The following is a 22,507-nucleotide window of genomic DNA, read 5'->3' on the forward strand; positions in this document are numbered from 1 at the left end:
TATTTATTGTTTCATTATCCGATGCAAGAAACAACAGTTTAATGTTGTTCCTATGACATTTGCTAAATTGCATACCGTTGAATACCTTCCATGGAACAACTACTGGAAAATTAATTACCAGACAAACTTTCTATATCTAAGAAAATGTCTGATATTTAATAAAGTTTTCGTCTAGACAAATTTTGAATATCCCCCATCCCGCCAGGAAAATACTTTTTTTTAAATCCGATAAACAAAAACAAAAGTTAAACAAATGAATTGCACCTGATCTTAACAATTTGCTTTTATGGTTTGATCTTTCACCACTGACACAGGTAAAGGTAAATTTTTTAAATTATCGATTTTTATTTAACTTGGAAATTAATGTAATTCATTGCATCCAATGTAATAATATGCGCTCACAAACATGTAAAACACCGCCACATTCTTTATGTGCCTTCAGGAGCCCGGGGTGCAGTTGCTGTTCCGTTTTAATGTCTGTTTCATATGTTTTATCGTGAATTGTGTTAATATATATATATAAAAAAGCATTATTTTTCTCGTTTGAATTATGTAGAATTTTTGATTTTCGGCTTTACTGGTTTGCCCAAAAGTAAAGTAAAAAATTGACAACTTCGTCGAAAAAATGGAGCGTTACTGTTGATTCAATTGTGGACGTGGATTATTTTTCGCAATATATTCAATGACATGACCTTGCAAAACATTTATGTTGTCTGCTCTTTGGTAGGGTTGTTTATTGCCTGTTTGACATTATTCTGCATTTCCATTCTCAATTTTATATCATTCTGAACACATTCATACGGTAAGTAGATGCCAATATCGAACCACATTGTGCACAAAGAGACGTTTATTCAATAAACGCGATGTTTGCCCTCTAATGAAAAAAGGAATGAATGATTTACTGCACAAGATCTACAAAGACCACTAGGAAATGGTCAATTGCTATAATGTTTCAAATGGTTTGGGACATGTTACGCTGTCAGAACATCTCACTTCCCTTGACATCAAACACAGATTTTGTCTTGATAGAGACAAGATTTTCTAAATATAATAATAAAGAAGTTCAAGAAAGACACATGAATTGCTATAGATGCTCATCCAGTCCCTCTCGTGTTTGTCATCATCAAATCATCATTTTGTTCCATCCATGATAGTCTATTTTTAAGTGGACTTATCATAATAATGGCGGCACACTGGTGATTTTGCAAATTACAATGTTTCAAAATAATTGTTGGGTGCTTGTTTGTTCCACTTTATTCGTCCCCTTTGCTACAATGAATTTTTTGGTAAAAGTCAAATTAAATTAAAAATTTGCACCGCTTCAAACATGAAATAAATGAAACTGCTTATAGACCATAAATACACTAATAAAATATGCTTTTAAGACAATCCGTGAGTGTTTTCCCTTTTGAGAGCCCTATTAACATACCAATTGTTGGATTTGAATCTTGTACAAATAACTAAGGCTAATTTGATGAGTGGTCGGAGGGGTCCTAATCCCGAAATCTTGGGCTTAAAAACATAAAATCTCCAGGTGCGTATTTTAACGAAATTCATATTCCGGCATCCCGAAATTCGAAAACAAATATTTCATGATCCCGTGAGTATCAATCCCGAAATCCCGAGCTTAAAAACACCCAATCCCGACGTCCCTAAAAGTCCTGCCTCCCTCAATTCTCTACCGTACTTTCATTTTGACAAAATCACTACTTTCACTTTCAACAATAATTTTTTTATGCCCCATTTATGGACATTATGTTTTCTAGTCCGTGCGTCCGTCTGTTCGTTCGTCCGTCCGTCTGTCCCGCTTCAGATTAAAGTTTTTGTCTAGGTAGTTTTTGATGAAGTTGAAGTCTAATCAACTCGAAACTTAGTATATATGTTCTGATATGATCTTTCTAATTGTAATGCCAAATTAGAGATTTTACCCAATTTCACGTTCCACTGAATATAGCAAATGTAAGTGCCGATGTGGCATCCGTATACTATGGACACATTCTTGTTTCCACGTGTTTTACTTATTTCAATATTTATGCAACTAGTATGACCCCTTAGAGAGTAAACATTTAAAAGAAAGCAGTAGACAGACTACAGAGAGTCACTATATTAGTATAATCGTAGTTTACATGTGGATAAACGCGAAAAATAATTGCCTCTAAAATGGTATAATAGTTGTGGATCTTGGGTTCTATAAACCATGATATGGAGAACGCTCTGTTTGGCTTATTTATTTTTGTAATCTATCAAATGATTGGTTGTTTTTGTGGCTGTGTAAAGATAAAACCTGAAGTCTTATCTATGATTAAAATTCAGTCTGATGACGGAAATAATATTCGGACAACTATTTTGTCGTTTTTCTCCCAAAACAACTCAATCTGAATAATCATCAGAATGGATTACAAATGCGACTATGCATGTTACCCATAGAACACAGAGCCATGATGTTTAATACATTGTGGAAGGAAGAGAAGCGACACACAAAATAAGATCTTCTCGTTTAATATTATAGATTATTATTTTTCAGGCTTTTACACGTGATACGAAGTCGATTATGACATATAGTATCAAATAGATATAGGAAGATGTGGTGTGAGTGCCAATGAGACAACTCTCCATCCAAATAACAATTTAAAAAGTAAACCATTATAGGTTAAAGTACGACCTTCAACACGGAGCCTTGGCTCACACCGAACAACAAGCTATAAAGGACCCCAAAATTACTAGTGTAAAACCATTCGAACGGGAAAACCAACGGTCTAATCTATAAAACAAAACGAGAAACGAGAAACACGTTTATATTACATAAACATACAACAACTACTGTACATCAGATTCCTAACTTATGACAGGTGCAAACTTTTAAATATCACAGAGATGGAGACCCTTCAATTTACTGTAATATTGCAATATGATGAACAATAAAGCATAAGATACCAGATGCTCACTTCCTTTCTACAATAGGCAATTGGATACACTGAGATACGACCATAATGGTATTAACAATAGCTCAATATCCGTATCTATAAATTTTATATAGATCATTTTATATCAAAATGTATTTAACATTCAGGTGTTATTTCAATTGTAAAAAGTACTCACCCATGCAACATTTAATGTGAACAGAATATTTGTTCTTGATACAAAATCCTATCGCTATAGGTCCAACAATAACTAATATCACAGCAGGAATAATGATACTGAAGATAAAACAAGGTAGACATATTGAACTAAAAAAGGTTATATTAATATAAATACCATACAAGAAGTCTATATGCAAATGTTTTAAATTCTGCGCTTCTACTAAATTTTCATTTGTTTACTTCATGTCTTCTTCAGATGATCGTCGAGTTTTAGTGGGGTTTAATTTTGAGCCGTGTTCAGTTTTCTATGTTGTATTTCGTAGAATGTGTTTGTTTTTATGTTTTTTCAATTTTGTCATAGTATTGTTTGTTCGTGTTGACTATCGATTTATTGTAGTCCGTCTCAAACGAAACCAGTTATTTACATAATTTGTTCTTCTTGCCGATTTATCGAGTTGAGTGACTTGCAACTGATTGTACTTATGTTGTGGTTATATTCCACCATCGAAGGTTAGCCACGTCACTGTTTGCATATGTCCGTCCAAGGTCATAAACCTGTAATTGTGTTGTTTTCCTTCATATTTATTTTTGCCTGACTTGTATGGCTATAATTAGACAGTTGTTTTTCCTCCCTTGATTTTTTTCTCAATTTTCTTGTTCGACCTTTTATATCAGGTGTAACGGTATTGGGTTTTTCTCATTATTCGAGGTCATATGGTGATATTCAGGGAGGTTTGCTACTCTGTTACAACAGCTATGAAAAAATATCAAAGATTTTATAAAATTTTGAAATATTGCCTTTATTAACTTTATGTAATATAAGTAGAAAAGAAAAGTTGAGGTAAGAGGGCCATTTGTTTTCATGGCAATAAAATTGAGAATGGAAATGGGGAATGTGTCAAAGAGACAACAACCCGACCAAAATAAAAAAAACACAACAGCAGAAGGTCACCAACAGGTCTTCAATGTAGCGAGAAATTCCATACATGGATAAAACCAGATTATTCCGAAAATCTGACAAAATTAAAAAAATCGAGGAGCAAACATCCTTAAATCTCTGATACATAGTTGTCTCATTGGCAATAATTTCAAGAAGTGGTTTTTAACTGAATTTTCTTATTTTGTGCTTATATTTCATTATCAATGGTTAGTGGATTGTGCGCTCACAATGATGTTTAATAACGTCACTTTCTTCGGCATTAACACTCCGATGGATGGTTGGCAATCATATCGTTACTCTTTACTTCTAAATCGATGTAAAAAAAGAGGCGAAAGATTGAAAAACGAGAGAAAGGTTAAAAGTGGAAAGAATCATAACGACTTTCGATTCTAATGTCTAGAACTGATATTCCTTTGGATTGGGTAAAAAGGTCTGACAATTGTCCATTTATCGAGTACAAATAACTACGCACACCAACTGGAAGAACTCAAACATAAGATGAAATTTCAACTATTTGCTGAACTGTGTCTTTTGTTTGATTTTGTCATTCGAATAGGATCTATCTCTTTTTAGTTCTCCTCGGAGTTAAGTAAATTATAGTTTTCTGATTTACTTTTGGTGTCTTTTTGGTAAATATAACATTACTTGTTTGTTTTTTTCTTTTCATTCCAAATCTTTATTTATACGTGTACCGTTTAAGTAATTTTGAACACACAAGTCTTCATATTAAATTTGTAGCTTATAAGTCTTATATGGTCCGAGACCAAAATTATAATGCATTTTGTTAGACAATAAATAAAAAGGAAAAAAAAATTTGCACCTGTGCTCCCTCAATAAAACTTTTACATTATGTTGTACTACTTTTAAAACAAATGATATCAAATTATAGAAAATTCCATCGGCTCTAATTCAAAATATGGACAATTTTATATTGAGGGGTCTGGAAATCTTTTGAGAGTTTTTCTTGTCGTTATTATGTTTCATAATTATGTCAGAGATATTTTTTGATTTTCTGTAGATCTTAAACTTTTTTTATTTGAAATTAGTATATGTATTACTGTACTCATGAGACAGTGCATGAAGGGCAAGGACAGATTGTAAGTGCATATGAGATCACCGCCAATATTTGATGGAATTCAGGATATAGGTCTTAAGTTTTCTATGAAGTTTTTTTACCTCGTTTTTCTATTCTTGTCATTGGTTCGCCGACTTCTCCCTTAACTTACGAGTTTTGCACTTCAGCGTTTGTATTGTTTCGCTGTTTTCCTCTTATAGTTGATGTGGTTAAGGTTTTAGTTTGTAATCCGGATTTATTTTCTCTTAGTCAATTAATGACAGCGGTATACTATTGTTGCCTTTATTTGATTATCCCTCAGGTATCTTCCCTCTCTTGATATCCTTACCACAAGAGACATACTAATGTAAATCTATATTTACATAAATTCTCCTCATTTGAGTGGATTTATCATTTTAAGTACAAAACAATTCATACTTTAAATCCCTTTTAACCAAGCTTTGTTTTCTCTCAATCGATTTTGGACTTTTGAACCACGGTATACATCTATTGTCTTTACTGCGTTAGCAGAAAGTAATAGTTACATTGGTAATTTTTAATGCAAAATAAAATGCAACGTTCTTACCATCATGTTGAAACTTTCAATTTCCTTTTCAAATTAATAGTACTGGATAATTTCATGATCAACACGACGGATGCCACATATATGGAGCATGACTCTCTGATTGACCCTTCCTGAAAATCTGAGATCACTCTGTTTGTTTTTGTTAGAAACGCATTGTTCAGTCTTCAATTTTTTATATTGTGGTTTGTGTACTGAAGATTAATATTTTTGCCGTGGCATTGTCTTTTGGTTTTCAAGTTTGAATATCTTTTCTCCAGAATACATTTACCGTGAGCAACTAATGAGGATGTGAACTAGGCGAAGTTATTGGTGCATTTGGGATATATGACCTCAATAAAACATAAATATAGACTTACATAATAAGAAAAATATTTCTTTTAGTAAAAATATTTGATATTTCATCACTAGTTTTGGACTTGTATGGGATTGAATGCACATCAACTGTGGACTTTTCATAGTCATTGTTTGAATAATGTTTATGACCCTTTTCGGTTGAAGCTGTAATGCGCATTAAAGGCCCACAAATTGCATCTGAATGAGTACTCCCTAGGCTTATTGCGTATCTGTTGAACGATGTACAACTACAAATAGAAAATACACATATCATTTCATAACGACTACAAATAATTTCAAAATACATGATCTTTAACAAAACTGATTCTAATGCATTATTATTTTATTTGTCTATTGTTACACCTCACATAGACTGAACATGTCTGTTTTTGGTATCTTTTTATAACCCATTGTACATACTTTTCTTTACAAGTTTTAATACATTCCCCGCTTCCTTTTGGTTATATATCACCTCAATAATTTAGAAATCCATGCATTTAACTTTTCTGCTTTTGGGGCGTTCCTGTTGAAGTTCAATAAAAAAAAAAAAAAATGCATTGAAAACATCGTGGCAAATTTATAGAACCATATTATCTTCAAAATAGTCTTAAAAAATATGTTAACTTACTTTGTTTTCTTGATACAAAGTTCAAAGCTTTTAGTTCTTTTGAAAGTACCATACGGACAAGGCACACAGTTTCCTTCAATAAAAATTAAAGTAATAATGACCTGAATTAAGGGACCTTTTAGAATTTATAGACAGTTTGTATTTATTTGTTGATATACATGTACATGGTACAATAAACAATATCCCACACATCTCAAGGTTTAATGAAAAGGATTGATATAAACCACTAAAAGAAATTCAGTTTATGATAATCACAAATACTATCAAATAAAGACAACAACATAGTATACCGCTTTTCAAAATTCATAAATCGATAGAGAAAATAATAAATCCAGGTTACAAACTAAAACTGAGGCAATCGTGTCAAATATAAGAGAACTACGACAAAACAGAGACAAAAAAACCGATTTGGTACAGGGCATGTTATGAAAAAATGGTGGGTTGAACCTGGTTTTGTCGCATGTCAAATCTATTAGATTGATATAACATACAGAACGGAGATTACTAAAAATAATAAACTGGAAAGATAACACGTTATGGAAGAACAAGGCGACAGAAGTTTACCTATGTTCAAATGTTGTAAGTCAATTATAAGACGTATTAAGAGAACAGACAAAAAAGGAATTCTGAAAATCATTTGCAATATGGCTTTTGCAATTTCTTCTGTTGGTCAAACGTACCATACATTGTTTGTTGTTAGTGTAAACAATATTTTTATTTAGAAACAGATGAATAAAAACGTACATCAATGCAATACATGGATAGGAAAACAAAGAGAGACGAAAAATATCAGAGGGACAGTGAAACTTATAGCTCGGAAATAACATGAACAAACTGGCATGGCATGGATAAAAAGAAAAGGACCAGCAGCAAATGATAGTACACAAGACGCAATATAGAAAACTAAATTGACTTAACAACACGAACCCAACCAAAAACTGGGGGTGATCTCACTAGTCACATTTACAAATTCCTCTCCTTTATTGGTTGATTGTTGATTGCTTAACCATATATCATATAAGGCACTAGTAACTACTCACCGCGAATAGATAATTTTAATCCTATCATATGAGGGACTAGTAATACTACTTACCACGAATAGATAATTCTAATCCTTTTCCACATGGTTCCTCTACTAATTCACAATTATAAAAGTTTGACCCATAATACCCTCTTGACCTATCACATTCACATGGAGGCTGATGGGTATCTGTTATTTTACCATAAACCATCTCTGCCTCTAGAATAAGGTAAACAAGAGACATTGTCACGTGGTTTAACATTATGTACTTGTATTATCATCTGTTACTGTGTACCCTTCCGAAGCATATGAGTAAAATATAAGACTTTAGTTGCTTATGCATCATTTACTAGAATTAGGGCGATACTACGACTGGTAGACTGTTAGTCCATGAGATTTATATGATCAGCTCAACAGTATGAGCCTTGGTTTGAACAATAATTATAACATGATTTTTCCATAAAAAATAAAGAAACATTAAGGTCAAAATACATCAGTCAAAGTCGACATGATCATGTGTTTTTTGGTTATACACCAACTTGTGGATATATTTTTTATCATCAACGTGCGATTTTCTGGATCTTAATACGTTTCTGGCTAAACCTCAGGGGCACTATTCTTTATTGTCTTCCATCAATTAAGTTGTTGTGTCACCATGAAGATATGGACTATGTCTGGCGTCATTATTCAAAAGGAATAGCAATAGTACATTCGACATAATTGAAATTTGAGGAGGTATTCATTACATGCTTGTCGTTTGTTTATGTGTTACATATTTGTTTTTCGTTCATTTTTTACATAAATCAGGCCGTTAGTTTTCTCGTTTGAATTGTTTTACATTGTCTTATCGGGGCCTTTTATAGCCGATTATGTATTATGGGTTTTACTCATTGTTGAAGGCCGTATGGTTACCTACAGTTATTAATGTCTGTGTCATTTTGGTCTTTTGTGGATAGTTGTCTCATTGGCAATCATACCACATCTTCTTTTTTTATATTTACAGTTTTAACCTAGATCAACGATTGATTTATTAAAACACAGATCTACATTTACATTGTTTAACTGGAAACACTGAACAAAACCAATTTGTGATATTTGGAAACATATTGCTTACTTAATGTTCTACATACCAGGAGGACAATACCATGGTTTACTGTAGTTTAACCTTCATACCTGTTGACATATTTGAAAACAGATAGAACTTTTTGGGTTCTGTCTACATGAAATGTAAGCCTCCAAAAATGATAGTCAAATTTGAAAACATATCGACCACTCATGAAAGCAAGACCAATAGAACATGTCGACACTTTTGAAAACAGATCAATCTTTAAGTGTTTAATTTACCTGGCGGACAGGACCAATGCATACTGTCAACACATTTGAAAACAGATCTGTCATTTTCAAAATATCGTGAATCAATCGTATCTACCATATACGAGCCTAGTGGACACGGATTACAAATATCTCTTGTGTAGTTCACGTGGCAAAATTCAAGTGCTGAAAAAAATTATAACTTCTTTCATATTTATATTGAAGCCTACTAAATTGTATTAAATGTTTTCCCGTCAGGAATGTAGGTCCTTTATTTGGACTTATTTTATTCAAGCATCTGTAAAAAGTCTGTTATAGATGAATGTCTGGTGTAAACAATTTCTGGTATCGATTATGAGTTTATATTTCTTAATGATTTGCGAATTCAATTTTATCATTATTATGTACTTTTGTATTGGTTACCTTTCATTTTACTCAATCATAGTTCATTTTATATGATTAATTTTAAGTATAATTCAAATCATTTTGTTGTGAAAGAGTTTTATCCAATTTTTAAAGTGACAATCGGTCTTAGTTTGTTACCCGAAGGAGGGGTCCTGTGTCTACATTCTTCAATTTTTTAAACCATTGTCTCTATTTTTAATCATTTGGATGTTTTTGTATTCTGTCAAATTGTTCCTTTTAAAATTGTGATACGATGATGACTGATGTACCCATATTTTGACTATTTTATTTATTGTGTCTGTTTATTTAACGCATCAATATAAATATAACGGAATTTGGTGAGACTGTCATTAAAGTGAGAGGATTAGCACCATAAAACCAGGTTTAATCCAACATTTTCTACATTTGAAAATGCCTGTACCAAGTCAGGAATATGACAGTTCTTGCCCATTCGTGTTTGATACGTTTTGTAATTTGATGTTGCCATGTGATTATGGACTTTCTGAATTGATTTTCCTCTAAGTTCAGTATTTTTGTGATTTTACTTTTTTTGACCATTATTTCTTTTTTTTTAAATTTAGAACTACATTATCCTCTTTTGCCTTCATTATTGTGTCTGTTTATCAATTTTTGCCAGTCTTCTCTATTCTGAAACTTACACACTGACACTAAGACATGACCGCATCAAAGTTATGCTAGACGTCACATGACCTCATCAAGGTTATTCTTACCGTCACATGACCGCATCAAAGTAATTCTATAGACGTCTATTTAATTATCATGCAAATCGTCTATATATTTAAAAGTATTTTAGCTATGTATCATTTATCATAGAGAAACTTTGTTCATCAATATGTCATTATTAGATGTTTTTACACACGATCAGTGCTATTTTTAATGTACAATAAATATTTGATATTGAAAATTTGATATCCATTAATATGAATACGTACAGTTTTAAAAATAGTGAAGAAAAATAAGATTAGTAGCTCGAGTAAAAGAAACAATTTGTCACATATTCTTTCTTTTTATATATATAGATTGTTGAAGCTAATCGTTGATGACAATACATTTACCTGTTTTATTGTATTGAACAATTTAAATATATTCAAATTAAAACAATTACAAAGGCTTCAAAAAACTGGCCTAAAAGATAAACAAAAATGGGGTATGAGTGCCATTGAGACACCTCTCCATACAAGTCACAATTTGCAAAATAAACCAGTATAAGTAAAACTTGGTTATACAAACCTCCTTGACATTTGACAGATTCACACAAAACTGACCTCCCTGTTGAAGTATTGTAATGTTTTACCATCGCACAAGTACCGATTTGTAATAGAATCTGCAATTAAAAATCATGTAATAATCGTAAGGCATAATTCATATTAACAAAAAAAAACAATTAAGAAGATTTTTGAACCTTCATGCATAATTCGTACAAGCAAAACAGAAGAAATTGAACAAATATGGAGGAAAACTAAAAACATTGACAAAACAGAAGAAAATAAACAAATTTGAAAGAAAACAAAAATCAAAGACAAATCGGAAGAAAGTAAACAAATGTGACGGAAAACAAAAATCAGACAAAACATAATTACTTTCGATTTATGAATTTGAATTACCCTCTGGTATCTTTTGCCCCTATTTTACAGCGACCGATTAATGTTACGGAGGTATTTATTATAGAACATATTAAAGCGACAGAAACTTAGTAAGATGTTTAGCAAAAATTCAAAATCAGATAGGATCCTGTCATATGACTTTTGTTAAATGTCAAGATACCTATACTTAATCCCAGAAGACTATTTCTTTTATCACTTTCAATATACAAACTAAACAGAAGAATTTATCATTAGGTTAGTGACTTTCCGTTTTGAATATTCTATTGAGTTCTGTATTTTTGTTATTTTACTTTCTGTTAATTTCGTTGGCGGTTTAACTTCAATATCGGTTACATGAGGTTCTTGTTTGGGTAAACAGAAGAATAAATCATAATGGACAACAAGTGCAAAATATAAAAACTGTCTAAAACATCAGGAATAGAGCAAATTAAGTAAGATAAAATAAAAAAGAAAATGATTATGTGCTTAATTAGTTCTAATGATCAGAGAAAAATGATAATAAAAAAGATAAAGGATACCCATCCAGCCCCTCGTGTGTGTAATTACGTTGCTACAAATCAGTTTTCATCTTTGATTTTATTTTTTTTACCTTTCTTTTAATTTAATATCATAAAATTGTTACATTTTGTCAAATTAAATTTCCTTCATATTCATTTAACTAGCTTAACTCTTTAGTTTATTTAAAATTGTATTATACAGTTTGACGTAACATTTTTTAACCCAATTTAACCAATTTTACTTTAACTTATGGTTATTGAATAATAAATACAATAAAATGTTTGACATGACAAATTACACATTACAATGTCTGGAAAAAAGAAGACTAAATCAAGACTTAAGTCATCACTTAAGCTGATCGAAACGTCTGTTGCATATATCATAACATTAACACGTGCAGATCGAACCGTCTGCTGGAGAAATGATCTATGTTCTATATACAATTAGGTGGGAATCAATATGTCTACATTAATGATTGGAACTGAATGAATTAGCCGTATGTAAGAAGTTATATAATGACTGGCCGTCTAAGATTCCATAGTAAACACGGTAGATTGAATTATTTCGTTCTAAGATCGTCTCGTCTGTGCTTAAGTAATTGAAAATAAGACAAGCAAAAAGCATTTTTTGTTATGTTTATGTCTTGATTATTTATTTTACTTTAGCTTCTATGTAATAACAGTTTTCCATTTCCGTAATTTCTAGTCTAATACCTAGAATCTTTTATAATACCTTTTAGAGATAATATGGTTAATCATTTATAGTTTACGGGTGCAATTAGGTGAGTAAGAACACTGACGACTTTATAAGAGTCTGCATGTGTTGCTAAATGAGTCTGTGTTGCTTTGTGAGAGTATGTATTGCTTTGTAAGAGTCTGTGTTGCTTTGTAAGAGTATGTATTGCTTTGTAAGAGTCTGTGTTGCTTTTAAAGAGTCTGTGTTGCTTTGTAAGAGTCTGTGTTGCTTTGTAAGAGTATGTATTGCTTTGTAAGAGTCTGTGTTGCTTTGTTAAGAGTCTGTGTTGCTTTGTAAGAGTCTGTGTTGCTTTTAAAGAGTCTGTGTTGCTTTGTAAGAGTCTGTGTTGCTTTGTAAGAGTCTGTGTTGCTTTTAAAGAGTCTGTGTTGCTTTGTAAGAGTATGTATTGCGTTGTACGAACTTATATGGCATTTTTGATTTTGTGTTGCTTTGTAAAAGTTGTTTTTATGTTGTCTTTTTCCTTTCGATTTATGATTTTGTGTTGCTTTCATTCAAGATTTTGTTTAAGTGCTAGTGTAAACTTGATTGTCCTTAGTGTTGCCATTTTCCCCATCAATTTATAGTATGTGTTACTTTGATGGAGTTTGTATCACTCAATCTTAAGGTTTTTGTTTAGTGCTAAACTAGTGTTGCAATTTTCACTCATGTTGCTTTGTTTGTGTTGCTCAGTCTTAACAAGGTTTTGATTTCATGCTTTGTAAACTTGATTGTGCTTAGAGTTGCCAGTTTACCTTCAATGTATGATTTGAATTGCGTTGTTGGAGTTTGTGTCGCTGGATCGTTATGAATTGATATGGTTCTAAGTTTACTTGATTGTCCCTAGTGTTTTCGTTTTTCCTTTAAGTTATGGTTTGTGTTGCTTGGTTGGAGTTTGTGTTACACAGTCATAAAGTAGATTTTCTTAATTAGTGTTTTGTACTGTTTTATTGGAGTTCGTGTCGCTCATTGTAATTTTGTGCAATATTGTAATTGAATGTTACACTAATTTCGCTTATATTGATTACCTTAGCTGTATTTGGCAAAACTTTTAGGAATGTTTCGTCCTCAATGCTCTTCAACTGCGTAATGCATTTGGCCTTTTAAACATTTTTTGATTCGAGCGGCACTGATGAGTCTTTGCAGTTTTAGTTTGTAACCCGGAATTGTTTTTTCTCTATCGATTTATGAATTTCGAACAGCGGTATACTACTGTTACCTTTATTTGTAGACGAAACGCGCGTCTGGCGTATATATGAAATTTTAATCCTGGTATCTATGATGAGCTTATTTAAGACAATTTTTTTGGCAACATTTTAATTCTGAAGGTCTGATTCTTGATATTTGAAATTGTTCAAATCAAACGCCGAAAAAAAGTTCAAATATGAGAATGACTATATGGTGTCTAATATGTATTCTTTTGTGAATAAACTTTGTAAACCGCTTTAAAATTCTTAATCTGAGAACAATTCAAGTTTTATTAAGATTGGTCAATGATGCTCCAAATTTGATTTTAAAATGCCTTTGAAATATAAAATTAAAGAGCATTGACAACCCAAAATTTCGGAAGGACTTGCAAATATTGTCCATGCATGCTGATCGAGGTGATCTATACCTCGGATAGAATTCCTTAGTATTTAGAAAAAACAAATCAATATTTTAAACAGTTAAACATATATATAATAAGTCGCATCAACAAAGAGGAAAGGTAAATAACAAATTATAGATTTAAGAAAACATAGGAGTGCGCAGCGCGACACTCATGAAAAAGGATAAACATGAGAAATAAGGCATGCGCTCCTGAAAATATAAAGGATGGCGTTCGTTCTTTCATAGGGACGAAAAATATCAGAGGGATAGTCAAACTCAAAGATTGAAAATAAACTGACAACGCCATGGCTAAAAATAAAAAGAAAACAAGAGAAGACAATTAATTGTACAAAAGACACAACAGAGAAAATTAAAAAGTACACAACACAAACCCCATCAAAAACTGGGGGTGATATCAGGTACTCCGGATGGGTAAGCAGATCCTGCTCCACATGTGGCACTAGTCGTAATGTTTATGCTTTACAGATCCGGAAAAAAGTCTAATTCGGTAGGTCACATTCATGAGAAGGGAAAGGTATTGTTCGACATAAGGAACATATCCGATACCATCTGTGAAACGGTTATTCCGTACGGGTCAACCAACTGGTGATGGCGTTTGCAAAATTTACGAAGAGATGATTTCAACTTCACCATTTGGAACTCTTGGTTTAATAGCTTCAAAGTGAGCAGCAATCCTCTATCAAGAAAATCATGATAGAAAATACAAGTCCGGGAATATCGTATCAATTAAGAGATATATACTCCGTATGCAGGCGCTGCTAGAATGTTGGTACATAGAAATGGAAAGTTCACAATTGGGAAGCTGAAATCTTCTCTTTTGTCGAAAAGTTTTGTTTTCAACCGACCCTCATTGTATATTTCTACATGTTAGTCTAGATATGAGGCCGACTTAACTGTATCTGTATAATCCTGTATCTCCAGTTCGAGGGGATAGAATCGTTTTAACATAGTCACCAAATTTGGTATTATAAGTGAGATACCATCATCTATATAGCGCAACGTAAAAATAAAGGATGTTGCTAACTTCTTATCTTTCTTCCTAAGTTCCTGTATGAAGTCAGCATCATATTAATAAAGAAACAAGTCGGCAAGAAGAAGGGCACAATTGATACCCACATTGGAATTCCGACAATCTGTTGAAAAACATGTCCCCTAAACATAACATATATGTTGCCAATCAAGAAATCAAGCATCTTGATAATGTCAGTTTAAGAAATTGTTTTGTTTGAATCGGAGTGTTTCTTTTCTTTGGAGCCCTGTTTTGATTGCTGATAACACTGATGTTAATAATTTAGAAGGAGGTTTCGTGGAGCATGCTCTTGGAAGACATGTGTAGCAATATACCGTTGTGTGTAAGGACACTTATGTAGGTATTCAATACACTGATGGAAGATCTAGTTCTTCATCTTTGGTTGAAATTCCAAAGGAACATAGAACAGACCTATGATTGTCCAGGATTTCCTTTTAGATAAGCGTCGTGATGGTATATGTTGAGTTTCTAAGTGAATTGTTAATACCAAATTCATTTGTCAAGCAGTTGATGTAATGATATTTACACACAAAAACAATATCTGCGGGGACAACAACATATTGTTCATGGAGGTAGGACAAGTGTTTTGCAACATTTGCGTCTTTAAAATTGACGTAACGTTGGTATTGATAGACCCATTAAGTTTCTTAATTCGAATTCGTATCAACCACCTTAATACATTCTGAAAGAGTATCTACGTTTTCTTTGTTGCGTATATCCCATTGCCTCTCATGAATAATCCTCGACTGAATCCATCAGTAATTTGAAGTTGTTTTTCCAATTGATGGATTTTGGCTAACGATATTTCGTACCTTTGGATACCAAATTTTGCAGGGAAGTGTTATTGACAATGTTGATGTCTCTGGTAATAACGTGACCAGCCGGATTGTATGATAATTTGGAACTAGCACACATTACCAATCAGGAGGTTTAGATTTGAAATTGTCAATGTTGAGATCATGCAAAACGTGTTTGTAATTGCAAATTTTAGTTTCAATAGACCACTTTCGAGTTCATCCGTCACCAGAAAAAACTCGTCAATTATACGCGCCTTTATCATCGTCATTTGTGCGTTTAGGGGCGTCGTCACTTCCTTCCAATGTTGAGCGAGTGGTTGGAAAACTATAATTCTATATTGTACGAATTATTCGACAAATTGAATTCTCAAAATTGACAATCAACACTGCTGTCATTAGGGAAATGTCAGTAAGTACCTACAGAGCAACCATTATTTCTAGTTTATCCTGCACAAATTCGATCACTAAGACGCTTGATTAACGTAAATAGTGCAGGGATACAGGCGAGCCCCTCTATCTGGTAAATGACGTCATAAAGGCGTGTATAATTGACGAGATTTTGCCGGTGACCGATGAACTCGAAAGTGGTCTATTGGTTTGGTATAGGTATTATAGTAAATTATTGGTACAGACTAATCATAAATTAAACATCTATACACCTTTTTATAGCCTGATATGCAGTATGCTTTTTACTCATTGTCGAAAGCCGTACGGTGACTTCTAGTTGCTTATTCTTTGTCATTTGGTCTCTGATTGATATTTGTTCCGTTGGCAAGCATATCATATCTTCTAATTTTTATTCGTGTAGTTTGTAAGCTTTGTTTTATATGAATGATAGTGGTGGACTAAGTGCCAAACTGACTTAGAATCAGGCCAAATAAAAACTAAAAAACCCATTCAATTGTCATAAAATTATGCTCAAGTTGTATAATTGTGCACGAAAATAGCATCGTTTCCTATTCATATTCTTGTAATTAAAGATGTAATTTGGTTAAAATGCACTAGAAATTAAACATAAAGGGGGGCAACTTACTCTGTAATTTGCTTTCAATCGAATCAAAAGTTATTTCGAGATTTCTTAAATTACCAGACACGCTGAAACAAAAGACCTACCGTTTCTAACTAAGGATAACTTCAACAATGAATGGTAAGGTCGGTGTGTTTTTTTTTCGGCCATGTTCTAAAAAAAAATTCTAAATTGGCTGATTATAACAAAGAACACTTTAGTAGTGTTATCTCGGTATAAATAGATTAACTTGTATTATCAGTCACGACATGACATATAGAATCTTAGTCATGGTCAATAAACTGTTTAAAGCGAATGCTTAAATTAATGATGGCTTTACTGACGCCTTAATAGTAATTTGACTGGACAAAACAAGTGTGGTATCATAGATGTAATGTTGGTATCATTGACAATCTTTAATTCTATAAATAATTGTGGTATGATTTTTCGTGAAGATAACTCGTAATTTATATTCATTAAGATAACTCGTAATTTATATTCATCAAGATATGGTAATTCATTATAATGAATAATTTTGAACTGTATGTAACACAAGGTGAAAAACTATATCAGAGGTAGACATGTCGAAGTTTTAAAAGTTAATCTAAAAAAAAACGCGTTTTAAATGATATGAAAATGAGGAGATAAGATTGCCAGTAAGACAACTATATATCCACCAAAGTTCAATTGAAGTGACTGTAAGCGACTATAGACAACTTCATACTCTATAAAAGGCACCGACATGAAAAAATTGAAACAATTCAATTGGTTGTTTTCAATTTGTGGGGATCTGGATGGTGTGTACAGAATATAGAATAATGGACCAAATCTACAGGAAAAATAGAGTAAAAAATGAAAAAAAAAGTGAGAAAAGAGAATAGAGACTAATGGCATGAAAAATATATAGAATACAAAAATAAATTTTCTTAAATTAACTTCCTCCCAAATCACCCCCTCAATTGTTTCCTTGTTAGTTTCTTTCTCCATCATTAGTGACGATGAAATTTTCCAAATATAATTCTCACAGGAATAGAAAACTGTCTGAATATTTCTTCAAATAAGGTTTATAAATTATTTCTGTTCGCCAAGACAACCCCATTAGCTTAATTGTCCGAGTAAAATCGATCTTTGGAAATGACCAGAAAAAAGGTCATTTATTACTATGGTCAATCATGAAGGCAATCCTATAAATGAATTATCCGCTCTCCGCTTGTTGTAAAGAGAAAAAAATTGTCAAGAATCCAACACCCAATAAAGCAATGTCCATTTATTTAAATGTGGTACCGCTAAATTGATTATGACCATTGCGCGTCCTTTTCTCGTACTTTTATGGTGTCAAATATTCATTTACACTGCATTATCAGATAGTGAAGCCATAGTTATGACCGAATTTAATGTTCTGTATACAGTTATATGTACTAGCCAATAAAATTCAGGAAACCTTTACAAAATTCAACTTAAAGAACTCAGTACGACAAAAACAACATATATATTAAATGTCATATCTGAATTTTATTTTTTCTAAAGTTGAAGACTGCAGATAATGTTTTGGCCGTGTTGACAAACTTTTGGGATTATGGACAAAGGTGTAAAAAAAGTCAGAACGTGGGATATAAGGGATACACATGTGGTATATTGGGAAATATATATATATTAAATAAAATGTGGAATTAGGGGAAAAAAACAAAAAAAACATGGTATGTGCGGAAAAAAACATAAGTTGGGAGTGTGTTAAACATTACAAGAAAAGCGGAATTTAGAAAGTCAGCACCTTCCTGTCCAGCTGTTACATGTAATAACCTAATGATTTTTGGTTCTAATTTTTATTTTTAGAATTAAAAAAAAAAACACTTTGTACTGATGATCTTTGATAGTGTTCGTTAACTCTTTTCAAGACAATATAAGACATTTAAGGGGGCTTTTTTTAATATAGGAGTTCGCTATTTTTTCTATAAATAAGCTTTATCCTATACTTAATAGACCAATGAAATAAAAATAGGGTCACTGTTCATGAAAAATCGCAATCTAACTTCTAAAGAAGCATGCATTTTTGTTAAGTTTATGTACTTTTTTTCTGTTAAACTAATAGGAGAAAAATTCAAGTCTACATGTTAACAGATACATGCCAATTAATATTTCATATCTACCTATATAGATTGCACTTAAGATACTGCTTTCTTATCCAGTAACACGATATTTTGCACAGAAACTAATTAGTACTGTTCGGTCACGTTTACACCGAGGATACATTTGTTTAAAACTACACCGAGGATAAAATAAAAACAAACAAGCGGCCATTGAGAATTCAAAAACATCTACCGAAATACCATAAACATTTATCTGCATGCTAATATTATCATTAGGTACAAAAACATGCGTTCAAGATCAGAAAACAAAATAATGTTAAGTTCTGCTTAAGATCAAATTTAAAGTTTGCACCTGTTTTACTTTCGTTTGTTATTTTACGTATTCAAAGACGCGGAAGAGATGTCGAGTGCATCTCAGTAAAACAGCAACCGCAATAAAACCAGAACAGACAATTAATATCAGGTACCTAAAATTTTGGCATTGGCAGCTTATTAAAAGTACGAAACTATTTATACAAACGCAAAGTCATAAAGTTCATTGAAATATACATCAATACTAGAGGCGGGTACAACTTTAAACGACAAAAATGTGGAGATAAAACTTTCAATTAATCACGGACGACTGTAACGGAGAAATGTATGTAAACAATAGGCATCATTGAACATTAAACATGGGTAAATACGAAGTACAAGGAAGAGAAATTAACTATGACGGGTGGCACATGTTGAGTAAAATCTGTCAACCCTTCTAAAGTACGAAGTATCATGCACCCCTAGTGTTTGATTGTGTTGTTCTGTCTTTGGTTTTCTAGGTTGATATTCTTTTCAATGTTTCTCGTTTTTTGCCTACTGAACGAACCACGAAACATGAAACAATGAGAAGCAGAGGGACAGAAGTAAAGATATGGAATAATTTTTTTCCAAATTCTTAGATATATATGAAGATTTTTTTTGTATTTTTAACTTTTTAACAATCATAGGAAATTTTCGTGAACACATTGTATTTCTATGCGTGTTTTAATTAGGAGACTATTTTAAATAACCTTTTGTTTGGGGATATATTTACGTTGCTTTTTTTTTCCATTTGGAGTCTCCTTACAGTAAAGGAAGCTCATACATTTATCAAAGGTACACCAGTGAGAGTGACGCGATCAATAATTGTTATTTACTAAAATTTAAAAATCGACAAGAAGTTAACACCTACTACTTTTAAACACTTTAAAGTTAGAAAGAAGGCTTTAAACAAGTTAAGGTTTATGTACCCTTCTGTAGCCATTTTTGTACGAATTTTTCAAACCTCAATTGTATCAAAACTACAGATATAATGAATAATAGAGATAGGCCATTTGGTACATATTCCAAGGGGAAACTTGATGGAAAGCATTATTTTTTACTGTGTCATTGCATTTGATAGAAAAAGAGGACTTTGTGGCAAATAAATCAAGATTTTTGTAGAAAATCCACAGCCTTTAATACAGAGATTTTTGTTTTAAAATTTGAAACATAAATTACTCACTTGATTTTCAATGATGTGCTAGTGTTTATTTTTTACAAAAAAGTTCAAAGCAACCTGTAAATTCCAAAACACCTCGTGCTGAGCCACTAAAGTCGAGCGCACCCTAAAAGGTGTACTTGATTTTGGCCATATTTATATTGTTTTAACCAATAACTACATTTATAAACTTGTTTTAAGGAAATCAATGCTAGCACAGCATGCAATATCCTATATCTATCCGTCATCAAATTGCCAAATATGAGAGTACAAGGATAAAGGGTGTGGATTTTCTATAAAAATCTTGATTTATTTGCCACAAAGTCCTCTTTTTCTATCAAATGCAATGGAACAGTAAAAAATGATGCTTTGCTTTCCCTTGGCAGGCGCGTAGCTCCCTATACGCCAACACGCAGTTGCGTGTGCATCGGTTCGGCATGCAAAAAAAAAAATATTGCAAAATTAAAAAATTACAAATTAAATTTTAAAGGAAACACATATGTTGTCACCTTTTTAATTTATGAAATGTCATTAAATAACGGCATTTGGTTTCAGAATAGAAGTTTTATTGAAGATCATGCTGCTACATGACAAAATCGGACAGTGTAACTGGTATCTTTTACAAGATATGAATTAGTTATACTCAGTCTAACACATGTAGTTTCGGAGCACAGTTTACAGAGTACGGTTTATCTGTTTGGAATGAGATGTATAAATCGGCATGAGATTTATCAGAACCCTTCGATATCGTTGAAATTATGCCATGGCGATGTGTTCGACGGACTACCAGAGCCACTCATCCTGCAAACACGCCAAAACAGTATTGGAAATTTTCATTATATTTTGCGTTTATAGACCATATGAAAATCGAATGCCTATGATAATGGAACTGGAGAGTGGAGTCGCGTGTGGTATTATTAGAAAATCGCTTCTCTGTGTCGTATCTTCTTCCTCCTGTTTTAGGAAATATAACAAACGAACAAATCTCAATATTGTCAGAGACATACGAAACTGACCTGGTATGTAATTTTGACGAATTCAATTGGGAGGTCACTCAAAGGCGAACACGTACACTGGTTTATAACATCTCGCGAGTGCTACCGTGGAGATCTATGTACTACGTCTGTTGAAATCAAATGTACGATCACCAATGAACAATGACAGGTTATCATCGCTAGCATAACTGCATATTCATCGGAATAGTGTGAATATTGCCTACAAATAAAAAGAGAAGTTCGTTTCTGCCTAGACCCGAAGAGCAGATTTTTGACAATTTCGAGTAAATTCTGTATCAGAAAAATGTGTAGTTTATGTTTTCAATTAACCATGATTTACTCTATTCAGAAGCTTTATAAATAGTTTTACATTCATAAATTTTTTATAAGTCCTATCTACATGAAGCTCCTCTATCAACTGTCCTTTGACCGAAAACCGAAAAAAAACATTTTCCTGCATAAAAGAGGTAGTTGCTTGCACTTCGTTTCTTTCTAGCTACTCCCCTGCTTGGAATATGTACAAAATGGTCTATCCCTATTATTCATTATATATGTAGTTTTGATACAATGGAAGTTTGAAAAGTTCGTACAAAAATGGCTACAGAAGGGTACATAAACCTTAAACAAGTAAACTATAGATAGCCAGATGTGGTGTGAGTGCCCATGAGACAACTCGTAATCCAAGTCACAATTAATAAAAGTAAACCATTATAGGTCAAGGTACGGTCTTCCACACGGAACCTAGGCTCACACCGCACAGCAAGCTATAAAGGACCCCAAAATTACAGCTATAAAGGACTCCAAAATTACTAGTGTAGAACCATTAAACATAGACAGGAGCATTTAAAATGTGCATTGAATGAAAAGGGTCATATTTTTTATCAGACAGTTTTACTTATCTTCATAGCATTAGCTAGTGCTAACTAAATAACTCATTGCAATCAAGTACTGTGGATTCATTATAATTCGTGGGATACCAATTTTCGTGGCTTTCGTGGGTACTGGCGAACCACGAAATTAAATGTTCAACGAATAACAAATTTCTTATAGGCTTGTATGGAGACTTCGGCAAAACCACGAAATTAAATATCCACAAACTTGCAATTTTTCCATAATCGACGAAAATTGGTACCCACGAAAATAAATGAATCCACAGTATATCAAACACACTTTAACTTTTTATCTGTTTTAAGATAAAACGGAGATGTGGTATGCCTCCCAAACGAGACAACTATCCACAAATGTTTAATGTTTATTCTAGGATCATTTTATGTAT

The 22,507-nt window shown here is 32.6% G+C and overlaps 1 protein-coding gene across 3 annotated transcripts in view; it reads right to left on the bottom strand.

Annotated features, from left to right (window-relative positions):
• Window positions 1–22,507, bottom strand: part of LOC134693680 (uncharacterized) — a 31,389-nt gene that overhangs the window by 4,360 nt on the left and 4,522 nt on the right. For all 3 annotated transcript variants that reach the window (XM_063554572.1, XM_063554573.1, XM_063554571.1), the window contains exons 2-7: window positions 10,610–10,703; window positions 8,987–9,139; window positions 7,715–7,861; window positions 6,622–6,694; window positions 6,017–6,241; window positions 3,100–3,197 (exon numbers count right to left, since the gene is read on the bottom strand). In XM_063554572.1, the coding sequence (XP_063410642.1) occupies window positions 3,100–3,197; window positions 6,017–6,241; window positions 6,622–6,694; window positions 7,715–7,861; window positions 8,987–9,139; window positions 10,610–10,703 (790 nt within the window). The remainder of the gene's footprint in view (window positions 1–3,099; window positions 3,198–6,016; window positions 6,242–6,621; window positions 6,695–7,714; window positions 7,862–8,986; window positions 9,140–10,609; window positions 10,704–22,507) is intronic.

This window comes from Mytilus trossulus, chromosome 12, assembly GCF_036588685.1.
Source record: "Mytilus trossulus isolate FHL-02 chromosome 12, PNRI_Mtr1.1.1.hap1, whole genome shotgun sequence".
NCBI lineage: Eukaryota > Metazoa > Mollusca > Bivalvia > Mytilida > Mytilidae > Mytilus > Mytilus trossulus.